The sequence below is a fragment of the Coturnix japonica genome, chromosome 1 (assembly GCF_001577835.2).
Source record: "Coturnix japonica isolate 7356 chromosome 1, Coturnix japonica 2.1, whole genome shotgun sequence".
NCBI classification, from domain to species: domain Eukaryota; kingdom Metazoa; phylum Chordata; class Aves; order Galliformes; family Phasianidae; genus Coturnix; species Coturnix japonica.
In genome coordinates, this window is record NC_029516.1 from 49,139,346 (window position 1) to 49,158,269 (window position 18,924).

Here is an 18,924-nt window from a genome sequence, read left to right on the forward strand (position 1 = left end):
CAGGAAAAAGTGGACTGAAGTAAATGGAAAAAGCAGAAGGTCCAGAAAATTGTTTTTAAATCGTGCTTTCATCTTGAAGTCTTCCAGTAAAACACAACATAATTGCGTTTAATGTGTATTGATTTTCTTAAGACCTACAGAGAAAATGAGTTAATTCTACATCTGCAGGGTAAAGGAGAAAGAGTGTTCCTAGATGTCAGACAAGAAAATTCAGGTTAGGAACTGAAAACGAACTTGGATTCTTTTCCTTTCATCACCACTGTGGGGTTGCATAAGCAGAAACGAAGCAAGACCTGACCATGCAGTTTAAACCTCATTCTGAATGGAGCCCAGTCCCTGTTCTCACAGCAGTGCTGGCTCCTCAACAGAAGCAGCGTTAAAAAGATCTCATGGGTGGTATCCAAAGGAATTTTAGAGTGAAGAGGACTTTTACGACTGTCCTTCAATGGAACTGAAATTTCATCCAACATTTCTCTAAATCTACCACAAATCCAGCTGCCTGTGTGATCTTCTGAATAAAGGGATGCAGGCTTTGTATTTTCCAAGTAAAACTCCATCAAACTCATGTGGCATTATTTTATGTTTGTTTTTGAGACCAGTGTAGTGCAGCATTATCTATGATATCTGTCCCTCATATATTGATTTCTTTTTCTCTAAACCTGAGTCCCATTCTCCCTCTCTTCCTCTCTGCTCTGCTCAAGACCTGATCTCACCTTCTTCCTATAAGAGATCTTGTTGTACGAATTTCTTGATTAAAAATAAAAATGCTAATAGCTTCTTTATCTTCCCACAGTTTCAGAGTTCTTTTGGTAACTGCACATTGTGTACATCAGATACAGATATAAAGCAGCACATATGTAGTCTACACCTTCCAGTGGACTCATATATCCTGGTGTGCATTTGGCTAACCCATCAGTAGAGAATCCTGATGCATGGTGCAGGAAGAACACATGGGAACCTTTCCCTTCAGACAGGCAATACTTGCTCCACTCCAAACACATTGGGCAGCCCAAGTGAATACAGCAAGGAAGGGCCTTCCCATACCTTTCTCCCACACTGAGATTATGGTGCTGATACAACATATATTGCACAGAACTTGGAGCTAACAGGATCTAGTTTTAGCTGGTTTTGTTTGGTTGCTTTAGACATCTTAGTGTCTAAATACATTTGAATTAAATATCTGTTTACTTCTATTTTTTTCTCATTCTTCACACAGCAGAATCAAAATGAAATAAATTATTTAATGATTCGCGCAAAACAGAGAAAAATTTATGAGTGACAATGAGAAAAATGCACTTCCTCTGTAATGGTCTGTACTGTAGTCTGCACAACCTATTAACCTTAGGCATGGCTAACTGCAGGAGCTCTCCTGTTACCAGCAAACGGCTGCAAAGGTGCATTCCTTCATCCTGATGACTGCCAGCTGTAATTTCTGCCATTTCTCCTATCCTCATATCGCCAGCACTGAGACTCAAACACAAGCAGACACAGCCTCCCTTTTAAAATGAGAAGTGTATTCTTAATTCTGCCATTATCCTATGATCCATTTTTCCTTATTTCAGTCCATTACAAAATATCATTCCTATCCCCCCCAGCTCCACCAAGTTGTGTGAAGAAAAGAGGCATGCTTGTCTATATCTTACTCTTCACTCATTTACTTGCATAGTCCTAGAGAGAAAAGCACAGTGTGTAGGTGCAGCGTTTTTGACCCCACATCTGCAGTTTGTTCTTATTCAGTAACCTCCCATTTCTCTCCACTCACTTTAATGAATGGGTCACGGTCTAGCTGTTGGATAAGATGTTTCTTCTAGCACTGATACATCTCACCTGATATTGCAAAGCCAGTCAATGCCCAGTTTGGTCTGCTGTGAAGATTATACACCATGACAAGCTCCATTTTTAGTGAAGCTTGAAGCTTGAATTCATCTACGTACAGCATTCTCCTTCAGCAGTTCCCCTGGCCAGATAGAATTCAGCCTAAGGCATGATCAAATGGATTACTGCGTCCCAGCAAAGCTGCAAACACTGAACGCCCAGACACACATGTCTTACTGAGTCACAGCACTTTCTGTGCTGCCTTGCTGAAGCCAAGCAGACCTAAAGCCCAGCACAACTCGCCCTGCTCTTTCCTGGTGCCAACACACTTCCTGCCATCACACCCAGCCTATGTGTGGGAAAAGGCTGAGCGCCAGTATCCCTGCACTCTGGCAGACCCTGTGCTGTAAGAACAGCCTCTGGGACGTTCTGACAAGGCATGAGGTAAAGCAACCCAGAGGCCAGTCTACTCACACCGAAGGTCTGAGTGGAAGCCAGATGCTTCAAGTGGCAAAGTCTGTTAAAAAAAAAAAAAAAAAGCCTTTGCTAGAGGGCAAATCTTTGAGAAAGGGGAAACCTGTCCAAAGAAACTGTGGTGTCCTTGTTGGTTTTCTTGCTTCTCAAGCTCAAGGGGAAAAGACAATTGATGGCAACCTGTAATAATATGAGGGATTTGTGAAGCAGCATTTATTCCTTCAGTGCAATAACAGAAAACACATCCTCAGCTTTAGATTGATTTTTGCCCTATTTTCTCTTTTTTTCCCCCCTATATTGACTGTAAAAAATGAGTATAGTAAAAAAACATTCAGGATGTAGTAGCAGTCCGTAATAAAGCACTTACTATTTCAGTCTAATAGAACAGAGCGCTAAGAGTAAATTTGGGATTGGTGGACACTTACCTGTGAGGCTACTTAGGGACAAATAGGGAGGACAGGGTAAAAAATGCATCTCCAGAAGTATCTCTGTATGCACAGCAGGCAATTTCCAGATGTGTACATTTCCATGCAAAATCCAAACACATAGTAATGTCATTATCAATAAGATTTCAAAGAGGCTGGTCTGTTCTTTTTTAAAGTCAAATATATCCAGTATGATGGGATGAAACCGTAAATTCTCTCTATGTTATTCAAGCTTGGAGGAGCAGTCCTGCTGGCAAAACTGGGCATAGTGACAGTTCATAGTGATAAAAGAAGGCTCTGGCTGGTACAGCTTGTACCGTCCTGGAGCTAAGCAAACTGTATTGAAACATTTTATTTTGCTAGTGTAATTCTGTCTCAGTCCATTGTTTTTCAAAAATGTAAAAGATCCTTCCTAACCAATGCTTTAAATCTGTTGTGGGACCCACTTCCTTCTCTATTTATTAAGATAAACTTACAGCAAAGCCACTTAGAGAGCAATGAGATTCAGGTAAGCATGAACCCACACTGGAAAAGGACCTAAGGCTAAGGAAGAAGCAGCCTGCAGAATGTCAGCATCATTCTTTCATTTTCTACTCAAATATCAATTTACCTTGTCAAAAGACAAGGCAGAAAACAAAAACAAAAGAGGAAATTATTTAACCTCCAGGGGGCATATGGGAGTTATGGGAACAACACTAGGATGCAAAGGAGATGCACCATGAGAAATTAAGCGTTCTTGAAGCGGTGAAATGAGAACTTGGGTGTTAGAGGAAACTGGTGTGTAGGGGAAGATTACATCTATAAGAGGTTCAATTAAGACAAATAAAGGTCATAAAGAGTCAAAAGAGAAACAACAAAAATCAATGTCGGCAGAGGAAACAAAAGCATACGAGAAGCTCAAGGACTTACCACTTGGGCCTGAGTTGGCACAGGTAGGACAGAATCAAGAAGTCTTACATAACCAATCCATAAGCAACAGTTCCTGGGTAATTCATAGCTTGATGTATTAATTATTGCTAATATTATTCATTATCAGTAACATTTTATGTTAGCATGTTGCTCAGACAAAAAAATATACCTGCTCAGCCCTCCCAGCTACAGGCAGTGGCAGAACTCCGAGCTGGAAGAATCTTAAACCACTCTAATAATAAACCAGGTAATGTAGCTAAAAACTGGCAAATGTTAGTATGGGCAGAACTGGCTGTAATGTTCACACATTACTTGGTTAAGTAAAGAACTAAAACGCTTAGCTAACATATTAAAGCTACAGCTTCCTTTGCCATATAATATTACTGTATTATCAATACCAGAGCCTTATTTTGTATGTACTTACTTGTAAGTGGCTTACGAATACAGGTTACTTTTTAAAAGGTGTTTATTTATACAACAATTCTGTTTTTTTCCTCTGAGTACCTTTCTTGCTATTAGCCAGATTTCCTAAGGAAACAGTCAATGAGGTGTTACTGTCTCTCTGTAAACCTCTTGTCCTCACTGTTTCTGTATTACCAATTGCCTATGGTGCAGTCCACATCCTAGACATGCAATAAGAAATGCTGGCTGGATAATGGGGACAGCAAATTGAAATTAAGGCTGAAGATGACAGGTTGACAATTGGACTAGAAGATCTCAGTGTCTTTTTCCCCACCTTAATGATTCTGTGGTTCAAAGACAATATGGGGATGAAAGATGAACCTTCAGGTGAGCCTTCTGTCAATACTTTATTGGAGAACTATGAGTATGAGGCAGGGAGTCAACACTGCCACTGCTCTCAACCAGCCAACCTATGTGCTACTACTTGTCCAGCTGTCTGGGAAGGAAGAAAGAAGAAAAAGAAAGACCTCCACACATTGACCTGGAAATAATTGGAAGTACGGCATGGAAACATGAAGAGAGAAGACTTAAGTACAGCTCTGGATTTGGGGAACATATGAGATGGTAGGAAACAAGGTCTATTAGTTCAGCTGTTCATGAACAATCTATTTGTGTTCCCTTCTATACTTTGTTGTGGAATATTTCACTTACATTAAGGTTAAGCTTTGCCCACAAAATCTTAACCTGGAGAAATCACTTGCAGGCAAGTTTTTTTGTCTCAGGCAGTGTCTTTAAAAATGAAATTAACTCTGCTGGGTTAACTCAGCTGTAACTGAGTAACGACACATTAGGATGTTCCTTCTTGCAGACTGTTTTCAAGTGCTGAACTCTATGTCCCTTTCTGAATACTATCAGTCTGTTGAAGGAAAAGCCTAAATGTTTAACATTGCCCACAGAGCTAAAGTTCAAAGATGAATCATAAATTTAATGTAGGCTCTTGAAAGGCATACTCTCTACAATTTCACAGAACAACTAACTCCTTTCTCTGCAGAAGATGACAGCTGCAGGGCTCTTGATGATTGCCAATGAGGATGAGCATGTCTGGCGTCTCTGTTTCAGCAGCTAAGAGCAGAAGTACTCAGATAGCACCTATTTCCCTTCTCTGCCTCCAAGTTATTTATGCAGGACATGCTGCTGATTTGGTATTTAAGTCATATGATAACAATTTGTCATAGTTTTAACTGAGATAGAATTGTTTCCTTCAGGGTGTCTAGCATGATGCTATGTTTTGGTTCTAGGAGAAAAACAATGTTGATAATACACTGATATTTATAGCCATGGCTTAGCAGTGATGCACAAAGCCAAGGCCATTAGTAGAGAAGGATCAAAGGAGCTGAGAGGAAAGAGAACTAGAACAGCTGAACTAAAATGGCCAAAGAGATATTCTATGTCTTATGACATCATGTGGAAGGAGTTTTGAAGAGGGGTGGGCATTCCTATCCGTGTCTCTCTTCTGCTGCTCAGGGGGCTAGTTGGGTATCAGAAGAATCAGACTGCAAATTATTGGCTACGTGATGTGCTTGTGTGCCTTGCAGATCATCATGACTGTGAAGGACAATTTTTTTAGCAATAATGCATCTCACAGAGGCACTGAGTTCACACCTATACAGGAACCTCAGTTTCCAGATCCAAAATGGTCATACAAAACATTATTTTAGGACAGTACTGGGAGGATTCTGTATGGGTTCATCTCCACAGAAAGGGAAAACAAACTCTATAGATTGCTGTGTCAGAACTAAATCTACTGCAGCTAAGTGGAAAACAGCCTATGGGAAAGAAAACAAAACAAAACAAAAAAACACCTTGATTTTTAGATGGAAGATACTGTACCTATCCTGCTAGGCCAAGATGATCCTACCACTCTACTGACGAAGTGCATATGTATGAAGGCAGGGAGAAGGGTGGAGTAGCATACATGATAACTGGACTGCTGCATGTTGGTGAAATCATGTTGTGATGAAATAATCACAGATTATTGCACTCCTTACAATTTAGGGACGTTTTCAGTAGCAGCAAAATTGCATCATGTAAATGTGTCAGTTTGCAAGAAATCTGTTTCTTGTTCTCACTATTCAAAAATTACACGCCGTGAGTTCATTTAACCTCTGGGTAGTAATAATACATAAAATGAATAATTTCATTCATAATATGGAGTGTATTTAGAAAGAAATCTAACATTGAATCAACAGTGCTGTGCAGGTCTTTATGATGTAACTGTAACATTAAAATACGGTGCATTTTACTTGTCTTACTCAACTGCCAACATAAAGATGCACTAGAGAAAATGGCACCTCATTAAGTACATTCTTCTCCTTTGCCTATTCTTTTCACAGGCACAGACCCTAGGAACGTATTCCTCTCTTTGAATACCCAGCATTTTTATGGAATAAATGTTGCGAACACTAGAAGGCTTCAGTTTCATGCTTGTAAACATTTAATAAACAGTGGCAAACTCTACATTTTGTCTAGAGACAAGTTTTAAAGACCAGTGACACGCTGGAGAGTAAAAATGTGGTCTTAGATAAAAAATTAAAAAAATAAAATATCATCCTATTTTTCACTGAGGAAACATCATCTTATCAGAAATTCCAAAATAAGAACTTTGTATAACATCTTAGCCACTCCATAATGTCTGGTAGTGAGGTACAGCATAACCCTTTACTGCTCACACCTGTGCAATGCACTGCTGCATCTGTACAGACTGCGTCTCCACTTCAGTCTGGAAATAACCACAGTGACTCTTAGAAAAGCTGGCCTGGAAAGCAGAAGCACAAGAAATTGCAGTGCAAAGATATGTGGGCAGCCTGCGTGTGCAGGGCCTGACAAATGCTTTGGATGCTTTTGGGATTTGCACATCCAGAGTCACTCCTATTTTCTCCATCGTGGTTTTGCCAGTGTGTTCCCATATTCTTAATTCAAGGATCTCCACACAATGCTTACAAGAATGGCAAAGATAGACCCAGAATTAAATTATTGATATTTGACCATTCTGGGTTTTTGTTTGTTTTATTGTTTTTGTTTAAATATACATTCATGAAAGCACTACAGGTCACAATGCTTAGACTGGGTTGTAGTTGACTTCCAAGTTGCCAATACTGTATAACATAACTGTCAGATAGGCTGGCAACACCAACGCTGAAATCATCAAGAAAGCAGCACAGTCATGATGAGAAGTGATTCCAACTTTCCAGATACTTAAAATCATAGCCTTTGCCTCATGATCTGAATTGTAAGATGTTTTATTAGTATATCAGTATCTCTAGCAGTAAATGACAGTTTTTCTTTAACCCAAATTCACCTGAAGCAGAGGTATCATAGTGCTCTTTAGACTCACCTTTCCAAAGCTGGCAGCATTAACAGGTTGTGTGTCATTTTTCTCACAGAAGTCCAAGTAATGCATGTAGAGAGCACTTCGAGGAATGCAAACACCTTCCGCAATCTCGTAGTTCTCCTCCAGCCTTAAAAAGCAAATATCAAACAGAGAGCACTGCAAGTATGTTGGATGTCCTGTATGGTGAACTGTGTGCAAAGCTGCATCTTTAAGACCAAACACTACAGCTTCTGCTTTTCTAGTCAGTTTTCCCTGTTTTGTTTCTAACTACAAAGTCCAATTAACTTTGACAAAGCTTGCTTATAATTTGCCTTCTGCTTTCAATCAAGTATGTAGGTTGTGAGTTGCTAGTATCAATAGGAGATTTGCACAAAGGAACATTATTCTGTGGTCATGCTCCAAAGTACTATCTTTTGGAAAACATACTATCACATAACATTTGTTGAATGAAACCAAACATTCAGTGATGGGTAGCATTCCCTCATTTTTACAGGACAGGTCACCATTGGTTTTGTGACATCTTCTCACTCCTGTCCAGCTGCAAAGTTCCTTACCTGGAGGAAGCAAGTTGTTCATAAACACCAAAGAACACTCACAAAATTATATCTGTAGAATAATTTCTCTCTGTTGTTGATTAAGTGAAGAAAACAAGACTTTGTGATCTGCTTAATGCAGTAGGGAAACTCCCTCGCATTGTAGAAACTACTGTAACTCACACACACAAACATTCACGACATTTTAAATTATGCATCACATACATAAATAAGCAACTACTTAGAATTTAAAATATGGAACCATAGCCACTGTGAATCTATAAATTAGAAAAATATTTATCTTGAAATTACATTGTTGTGATTGCCGACCCAAAGAATTTGAAGAGTTCTTCACATATACTCAACTTTAAAACCTCAATCTTGTCACCCATGGTAGCATTTCTGCTTTTAAGTTGCAAGTGTGCTCATTTGCCTAGCTGCCTGAGAGAAGAAAGTGGGTGCAACTTATTTTACTAGAAAATAAATAGATTCTCAGAAATCTTCAGCTTTACAGTAAATAGGACCCTGCCATTTGATAACTGTACAATACCTTTTCAAATTTCTAGTTTCACTCTTTCGTTGCATCTTCCAGGTCCTATCCTCCTTCCATTTCAGTTATCATGATCATTTGTGACTGCAAACTATTTTAATAAGATATCTGGCTAGATGAATGGAATCAGTTTGTATGGGCAACATCTATTCTTCCTTGGTTTCTACAGGAATATCATCACGGCATCTTTCCTCAAATTCATAGTGCTTTAACAAAACCTTCTTTCAAAACCTGGAGAGTTCGTTTGTATGCTATAGCTGCTAATTGGAATGTCAGCTTCCGTGACCAAGACAGGACAGAAAGAAAAGCAGTTAATTATTTCTGCTCATATCTGATGAATTTTTCTCTTTTTCTCCTCTCTTTCACAGAGAATCATTAGTCTGACACTGAACAATGCTCCATTATACCTGAACTTTTTTTTTAATGATCAAAACCACATCTTGCTCCACTTCTTTTATTTTCCTGTCTTTTATTTAATAACTTTATCATGTTTTGAATTCAGCCTCATTCTACAGTGTTGTAGAAAGATAATGAACTCAACCTGCTACCTAACAAATTGCTATCAGAAATAATGTATATATGACATTTTAAGTGTCCTAATAAAACCATGTGAAATCTAGTAATTCACAGTAAGACCTTTTGTACCACTACAGTATAGCAATAAAAACCCTAAATCCTTCCACAATGGTGACAATTTTATCTGTCTCCATTAGTGTTCCTCCCTTTATATTTATGTACTTCTAGAATAAATGGCATTATTATATATCAGAGTTGTGTTCATAGTGCAGACTTATTTCTAGGTTGGAAGGTAACAGAACAACTGTGATGTTATCATTTCTAATTACATAAAGGATTCTAGAATAGATAATTTTGATGTATTATAGATGTTTCTGCAAAACTGCTACCCTTGGGAGAATCCATTGGCTAGCTTTACTTTCTTCTTTTTCTGTTCTTTTTCAGTATGTTGTAGAAAATATAATTGTCTTTAGTTTGTTTCACTTTCACAATACTGTTATTTGGTGCACCTATGCTGTCAGCCACCAAACTGCATGGACTTGGGCTGTCTTGGCTTGTGACAATTCAGTGTTGAGAGAATTAGACGCACACAGAACTGATGTAAAATTACACTACAGTTTGGTCAACCAGCTCACCAGGGAAAAATAATCACAAATAAACATAGAGAAGTGTTAAGCAAGCTGTAGCTATGCAGATAATTACGAGCACAGGAACCAGAGAGAAACACAGGATACTAGGTATTTGAATGTTCATGCCTTAACAGTTAACATTCAGGCTGATGTATGTTCCTGGGTGATAATTTGGCAGAATGACTACATTTACCTGGCCTTTCACTTCATTTTGTGTCATCAGCCAAACTAAACAAAGCAAAAAAACCCACCATCATTATTTCCAGGAAAGACATCTAGCCAGACTGACAGTCATCCAGCCACAATTCTAAATCCTCAGCTAGATCTCCCTCCTCTTTTACAGTGTTCAATGCACTTCCCATTTGGAGAGGCATAAGCATTAAGGATATATCCCCATGAGACTGATATTATCTCCTTTCATTATGATGTCAGACAAGAAATAAATAATAAAAGACAGTATGAATAATATGACAAAAATTATGTATCTCCCTTGTGACTTGCTTCATTTTCCCTGCCACTTTCCTCCTTTTTCCTTGCTAATGACATTTCCTCTATTTCTTTTCTCCACTGCTCCCATGACTTCATTATCTACGAGTGATAGTAACACCTTACAGCAAAAAACAGAGACAGGAGACAAAGGTGGTGCTTCCATTTGCCAGAACAAGGCTATTTCAATTCACCCTTGGAATCTAGGCAGTAATTTACCCCAGAACTTCCAGCACTTGAACCTTGCTTAGAGTTTCCTGTCAGAGGGGAGGGTGCATGCTTACTTAAGGCATATTCATGTAAATTTCATTTTTCATCTTTTCTGACAGTGCAAAAAATTGATTTGAGCCCTGACCAGGAAGAACCATCAAACAAGTAAGGCCAAACCTGTGGGAAGCACTCAGTGCAGCTTTTATACAGCGCTGACCACAATCATTTACCAATCCATGGTTTGCTATGTGCTACTACAGTATAAATAATGTGATGGTAATGTGTCTGGCCTTCCAGAAAAATGGAAACTTGACATCTTTGCCCAAAGCAAGCTTTCTACTATATAGTATTTTGATCCCAGTGCTTGAGCTTCTAATTATATTTAATGTATCAAATGCAGAAGCATGGTTTCTCCAGTCAACACCAATTCAAAGCTGCAGTACAGAGGGAGAAAAACATATTGAAGCCAAGAGAAAACTTCTATTTGGGACAGCTTTTTATTGTATAAAGTATTCTTTTAATCCTCACTAGATTTCTAAGGGCATTTTGACAAATGAATCACACCTCTTATTTCATCTTCTGTGCTAAATGTCAAAGATCTCATTCTAGTAAAACTAAAAAGGTAGACATCATCACACACTGAAGAAATCATAAGTCTTGAACAAAATTTTCTGTATTAGTTTTCTTTTTGTAGTAAGTACAACAAAAAAGACAAACCACAAATTACCAACTGGCAAGGTGGCAAACAAATATGCCAGCTAGGTTTTCTAAACTGTATCAGAGCTCTCTTACGTTCAAATAAATCTCATCAGAGTAAGGTATTTGTTGAGAAATATTACATAGAACTCTAGTGAGCAAAGTAAGTACATGCAGTAGAGCTATCTTTAGAATTCTACAAGATGTCCAAGATCCCCGTTCACCTCAGTTCAAAAAAGGATAAGGAAAGATGCTAACAGGTCACTTTGTGTTTTTTCAGAGGCATCTTACCATTGCAGAGTAGCGGGAGTTGAGTGTGGCTTCGATGCTCTATTATTTTCTTTTTCCTCATCTGTTAAGAAACAAAAGAACACTATTTAATTTCAGTGAGAACTTCTCAGCCACTGTGAAGTGCTAAGTGATTATCTGTTCAAAAATGTTCTAAAGTGTTAAAGCTTTCCCAAATTCTGGCTGAAGACTGGAAATGTAAATATCGATGCTCCCTAAGTTATTACCTACAAATACTGCTTTAGACAATAAACCCTGTAAACTTCTCTCTCAGCAGGAGTGGGGCGTTGTGTAGAAATGATGACATTGGAAAGCTAAAGTGTGTATAAAAAAAAAGAGAGAATCTTGAATCTCTAGCAATGTTTCCAAATAGAAAAAACTTTCACCACCTTTAATGGTACAGATGCTTAATCCAATTTGCTTTTTCTTTATCCTTCAATTAGATGAGTCATTTGACCTTATGGTTTTCCTCCACTGCTGTGACCCTGATGTATGACAAATACTAAGTATTTGTAAATTTACACAGCTTAATAAATCTTTAAGTTAAAGACATCCTGTAATACACAGTTTATTTCTTTTCAGGTAATTTTCTGACGATAGTATTCTCTATTTACTGTTTATCAACTCTTTTTTTTTTTTCTGGCTTCCCAAGGAGGTTAATAAAAGATGAATAGACATTGAAAATAAAACTGTTTTAAAAGATTGGATTTATTTATTTATTTATTTGGCCAGCTCACATTAGTTCTTTTGAGAAAAAAATAAAATAGATCTATAGAATAATCCCTATTAAACTGTGATTTGCAGTGTATAAAGTGCATTCCTAAATGAAAGCTGAGAGTCTGAAGCGCAATCAGCTTCTCCAGAAGGCGGTCCTATGGAAAGCACTGTTGCTTCAGATACATTTGGCTATTTTCACAACTTTGTGCTCAGTGAATGCACTAAGGACAGAAAGCTCTGGTACCTAAATGAAGTAAAACCACCGTTTCATTACACTGCACTGCCAATTTCATTTCTTTGTTTTTAGAAATTAAGTATTTTTTAGAAATTACTTAAGCCAACTTTTAGGGTGTTGAACCTTAGTGCAGGCAGAGTATCTCATAAGAGTACCACATCCATCTGGAAGGTCTATTGTGCAATGCCAAGAACTGGCATACGGAAATAAAACCCTGCTTCAGAAAACGCTACCTTCAGTCCTCACATCACAGTGCTTCTGCCATTACACTCAGTGTTAACTGAACATCCTTTAGCCAGGAAGGCCACGCCGTGGACGTCAAAGAAAATCCAGATTTACAGTTATCCACAGACACTGGGGCAGCCCCTCTTCTACATCTGCATGACAATGGGCCTCTAATTATTGGACTGCACACTCCTTCCCTGCCTTTCAGGGCTTTTATTCAGCTGGAAGGACCAACATACACATTTCAAATCACTTTTAAATTGTGTTTTTCATTTGTTTTTCTTAAACAAACAGTCTGCATGCAACAAACCTCAGGCACACAGGGCCTGAATGCTGAGCTACTGCTAAAGGCCGCATGAACACAACCTGGACTTTGGGAGACAGAGCTGTGCAGCACAGACTTAGAGCAGTGGTGGATAAAACAGTTGGGGCTATACCCATGGTATGTCTCAGCAATGTGTTGCGGGCAGTAAAGTGCTTGTAGAATGGACGAGTTCCCCTTGCTTTTGTAAAGAAAATAAAGCTGGCAGCTGTAGGAGCAAGCAAGCTTGGCAAACAGGGATGGGGATGGGTCGGCAAGCATGGGAGGTCACCAGTCCGCCACCAGTCCCTGTAAGAGCAGCACCACAGCACCTTCTCGTTGACTGTGGTGTTTTCTGGCCTTTAATAGTGCATGAGAGATGTCAGAGTGTGATACAACAATTGAAGCTGCTGCTCCTGTGCATTAGCAATGTGTAGGGGCTCCGTCTCAGCCCCACCACCTTTTTGTTCAGAATAAGGTTATTGCTTCCCAGTTGAAAGTCATCCATTCTCTTAAGCACCTTTTTCTGTCAGTATCAAACCCTTACTTACTGCTTTAAGTTCACTCTACTGTGTGAGCTAAGACTTAGACTTAACTGGAAATTGCTATAGAGGTACAAGCTGAAAAGGCTGGTTGCCACTGATCTGAATAACCACTGATGTAACTAAGATGCAGCAATCCTAAACTGCCTCTGTCTATGAAACCAACAGGTGTTACAGACTCCCAGCCAACCTTTTCCCCACCCCAGATAAAACTTCTAATTGCATTTCTTGATTTAAGGGGGTTAGTATGCAATGGTCTGTCATCTACACTAATTAGATTTAATCTTTCCCTGCATATGTGGCACTGTAACAGGCATCAAACTGATATCCAAATTACATAATTGGTCTCTGCATCCCTTCTAACCATCCTTTGGCTGTTTCACAATCGCACTGAGACCCATGAACAGGCATTTTACCTAATCTGCTTACAGACACACTCCAAGCTATCTGTAGTCAGTCAGATCCTCCCATTTAAGGATGTGTTTTAACCACAAAAGCTAACAGTAATATCATAAACTACAGTTTAAATCCCTTTTCCCAGCTGCGTACGTTTCCTTGTGATTCTTCAAGATGCTTCAGCACCCTCCACTGATTGTCCTACAGTAACAAGGAGAAGAATCATGTACTTGGAACTTCCTTGCAAAGTTCTTTGAGAATCATTTTCCATCAAAATATTTAGCAACTGGATTTTCAAGAGAATTAAAATATTCATAATCATGAATCAGAATCATGCCTCTGCAAAACAATATAGAACTTCTATTCATTTTCTGCCTATGGTCCAGATATCAGCTAAAATGATTCTCATTTTCACTAGATTTTGGCTAAAATATTTATTTTTATTAAATAGATAGGTAGAGTTGTACACAGTATAAGAATGGATGAGACCTAGAAAGACAAACATTCCATATTAAATACAAGAGCACTGTATAGTTTAACTGTATAATCTCATTAAACAGTTTACTAGCAGAATAATAACTATTCCTATTCCTTATACTTTATTTGGTAGCAGGATACCTAAAGGCTTCCCTACTGACCAGGGAATGTTTTGTGAGAGTCTTGACTCAGGTCTGATCCCAGATTTGTTTGTACTGCATTAAAAATACAAAGAATGCTGTTCTCCCTTTTTCTTTTTTTTTTTTTTTTTCCTGTCATTTTATGAGAATCCTTCACAGTGCCACTGCATGTTAAAAGGAACTTTAATATTAAATACTTTTAAAATCTAATCTATTTTGTAAAGAAGTGAAGTAATGACACTGAAGTGTTGCTTCAAGACACTGTCAAAGCACAGACATCACAGTCCTTCACTGACAAATGCTAAAGGACTTGAAAACACCAGAAAACTAATGTTGATGTTCATCTCTGTCATAACTACAATGGAATTAAAGCTTTACTTTCCACTGCAGAGGTAACAGAAGAGTCTTGTACTTTCCAGGGCTGCTTGTACATCTCTCAAAGAACCTCCAAGGAGCTAAGACAGTTTCAGTAGCTTTATCTGAATAAAATCCTTCACATAGTTCAGACACCTCCACATTTTTCAGATGAATAGCACCTGCCCCTGTAGCCACATCAGCCCAGGTTCTGACTGCTCTCAAAAGTGATTTGCCCTTTGCTAACATGAATTAAGGGATAGTAAGAAACTGCCATACCTCATACTGAAGTTGAAACTTTTGTAATTCTTAAATTGCTTTCTTTCATACCTCTATTTCAATTTTGGAGAATCTGGCTCAACACATTGCATACAGAAAATGTTTTTTTTCTTTCCAATATTAGATATGGGATTGAACTATTCCATTTTCCTGTGGCTCTTTTGACCAGCATGTAGAGTACAAAAGTGGTGAAAGGAGACGTACTTAGAAAACTGGAAACTAAAGTAAAATGATCCCAGAATTTTTATAGTAGAGTGCAAATGCTTTGTTTTGGAAGAGCACATGAAAGGTCCCAAGAGGGTAAGAAGCACCAAACCCAGCACTGTGTATTACTTTACAATGTAATACAGGTCCAACTGACCTGGAGACCTGGAGGAAAATGGAAGAAGAATGCAAAGGATTTCTGTGGCCCAAGGTACAGTTCTGCCAGGTACTCCATTGGTAAAAAAAGGCAACAGTGAAACTATCACTTGTCCTAAAACCCTATGAACTGTAAAAACATGCAATAAAAATATGTCATAAAAGCAGGCTGATACTGAGTAAGAAATCAGCAGAAATCATTGCATTCTTCCATAATGAATGCACATATCCACCCTCTAAAAAAAAACACACCAAAACAGAAACAAAGCACTGATGCTTTAATGGCATCCAGCCAAAAACTACCTGATGTATTTAGGAAAGCAAACAAACTCAACATCATCAGTAAAGCAAGAGGAAGAGGAATGATGCCTTATTTTGATTGCTGATGAAAACAGGAACTCTGCTGACCACAGTAACTTGATCACCCTTCTGAGGAATTCAAAGTTGCATAGGTTTTCTCAAAATACTTTGCCTCCTGCTGCTTGAAAGTGCATGACAGAGGCTGGACAAAGATGGACATGATGGTTTGGAAACTTCTTGGGCACTCTTAAGGAAACCCAAAAACTAGAAAGGATCACATAATACGATGTGATGCTTTCTAAGGGGAAACATCTACTTTTTCTACATTTCATGGATTATTGGTCTTCTTGCTGTTAGGCAAATTGCTTATTTTTCTTTCCTCCTCTTTCCTTTCTTCTCTGTTCCTTGCCCACAAAAACAAGGATGGCTTTTCAGGTGGATTAATTCTCTGATCTACACTGCAAAAATGCTGGTATTAGTGCAATGGAAACAGCTGGGTGAAGTCGCTATGAAAAGGAAGCCGGATTAAACCAGCACTTTCATTCCCATTTGAGTTTCCATTATATATCATGACAAAGCACTCTGCATACAAACTGTGGGATAAATTTGGTTATGTATCTGTCAGTTCTACATTTGATGCCTTTTGTTATCATTACTTTCCCCTCAATTCCAGCACCAGAAAACAGAATGAACAACTATCCTGTCTCCTCAGTGCTGCTCTCTGAAATACTTGCTCTTAATCACAACGGCTAAGCCACACAGGTTCACCTACTGACTCAGGGGATGTGAAGGCTTTCCTGTGTACACATTCAAGCTATAAGCACATATAACAAACCGCTAACAGTTTTGCTACAACCTATATAGAGTAAGAAATCTAAAAAAGAACATAGAAGGAAACTCATAAAATGAATTATGTTGTTTTTTTGGTTTTTTTTTGTTTTTTGTTTGTTTGTTTCTTATACAGCTAGTGGTATTAATTTAATTACTCTGATACTGTGAGTCTAAGGGAAAACCCACTAGAGTCAATAGAATAAAATCCTGAATTCAGACTCCATTAAGAATCAGAAGACACATCTCAGTCATTACGGATTATTTCTGCCCCATTCTTAGTAGCATCAGATAGGGTAAAATGAATGCAATAAGTTGCACAAAGGTTGTCATAAAATGCAAATAAACAAGCATATGTTTTATTTTTTCAGTACGATAATTCCTAACTTTTTAAAACAAAAAACAGAACCCCTATAAAACCCAAACCTGTCAAATGTTATTTTCTTTGAGGATTCTCTTCTGCTGTTCTTAGAATGGGAGTCATGCTCCTAACACCTTCTTTCTTCCTCAGAAGAGATATCTCTTCACAAGAGACTCCTGGACAAACAAACGTGAGACTCCAACACGGAAGATTCTGTAATCAGCTGAAACTTTGTGCTGCAAGGCATGTAATTCTACAGTGACATCAAAGAGTACTTCTCTTAAAATGAAAAACATATACATATGCAAAAAGGGACTGTCAGCATTTAAGATATATTTTAAAATATAGTTTCTAAACTTATGTGTTTGTACCAAATTGTGTCTTTCAGAATGGAGGAATTCATTTTGCAGTAATATCTTGTAACCAAGTAACGCTGGAGGAATAGAAATGGAAAATGACCCCATGAGTGTTTTCCCCTCACACAAAGTAAGTAAAATAGAAATCAAATAAAAACAAGATGGTAAACTAGAAATTGTATTACAATTTTAAATAGAAAAAAAAACCAAATAAAATAAAAATAGGTTATTTTGAGGTATTGGGCAGTATTTATAATTACCTGCTCTTCCAGAGCTAAAATTACTGTAAGTAGAAGAAATGAGAAAAAAAACATCTACTGTGACATTACCTAGATTTATAATTGTTTCCTCTCAGTGAATAAAGGGAAGCAACATCATGATTCAATATATGATTTTTTATTTTATTTTATTTTTTTAATCTGACGATATTTTAATTCTTAAAGAATTTATTTGTGTGACTCGGTATTGAACAACAATTTTCCTTTTCCTGTATTTCAGCTGCCTGGCGTTCACCAGTGAAAAGCAAAACAGATGGTTTCAGTCTTGATCGAATGCGAACAGCACATTTTAGAGGTCACCCAACCTCTATTCAGGAACATTCAAATTCTTCTGGACGTTTTAACTCATAGATAGTATTGCTTCCTTTCAAATAATGGGAAGTAGCCAGTGGTCCAGCGAAAACATTGATAAAACTTTTGGACGTGTCAAAGAGACGGCTCTTCAAACTACAGAGTATCAAAAATATTATGAGGAAATACATATATATGTGTGTGTGTGAAGTGGAAGGAAAGTAGCACTTAGACATTTTCACATGCACTCCAAATTCATGAACATTTACTTACTTTCATCATTAGAAACATTCCCCAGAGAGGTGTGACTGGAATAGCGTTTGTTTTCACTTTCATTGAGGCACCGTTCAATCCAACTCTCTGCAAAACAACAAAGTTGCTCTTTTTGGGTGTTTGTCTTTGCATAGAAAATAAGCTTCCAACACATTAAACTAAGTAGAGCTTATTTTTCAACAGATGGTCATCCGTAGCATTTCTGTTAAAGCAAGCTCAGATGGAGGTTCTTTAGCAAGAAAGTCTTTTCAGCTTTCACACTCAGCTGTTGCTTTTTGTCAGCCTTTTTGGTTGTTTCCTTTTTTCCTTGTATGTTTTCTGTGTTTTTATGTCGTTTTGTTTTTTGTTTTTGGCCAAAACACTTCTGTGTATACAACAAAGCTCTTTAGGATATTCTCTCCCCTCCCCATCGCTTGATGCATTAAAAAATAATTACTGCCTCATGAGCAACTGAAACACACGAACTGCATTGATTTGCCTTTGTATGGCAGACTTTTGGTACCTGAGCATTTCCTCTGCTCTTGTGAGGGCGGTTCGCACATGTAAATCATTCATGTGGATCTCTGTTACAGAGAGATTCAAACTGTGCTCACTGAAATCAACTTCTACACTCTCCAATCTCCAGTGTATTCTTTGGCTCTACTGAGATCATTTCCAGGTACAAGAGCAAGGTACCAAGTCAGCAGACCCTGTAATACTGAAACCTTTGTAAGTCCCCAGCCGCTCCCATCCTCCCTCTTTTCTTACTTCCTATTTATTCCCCCCAGCCAGATGAGGTGCAGCATTACATAGACCCAACTCTGCTGTTGCTCTTTCTAGAAGCTAAAACATACACCTCCTGATGATTTTAGAGGATGCACCCAGCTCAGCAGAATTTAACGTTACGG

General features: G+C 38.2%; 1 protein-coding gene across 6 annotated transcripts in view; it reads right to left on the reverse strand.

Annotated features, from left to right (window-relative positions):
- RFX4 (regulatory factor X4) overlaps positions 1-18,924 on the reverse strand; it is an 80,588-nt gene that overhangs the window by 45,845 nt on the left and 15,819 nt on the right. For 3 of the 6 annotated variants that reach the window (XM_015864007.2, XM_015863999.2, XM_015863989.2), the window contains exons 2-4: positions 18,038-18,124; positions 11,328-11,388; positions 7,420-7,543 (exon numbers count right to left, since the gene is read on the reverse strand). In XM_015864007.2, coding sequence (XP_015719493.1) covers positions 7,420-7,543; positions 11,328-11,388; positions 18,038-18,124 — 272 coding nt within the window. The other 3 variants (XM_032445122.1, XM_015864029.2, XM_015864018.2) reach the window with 3 other exon arrangements.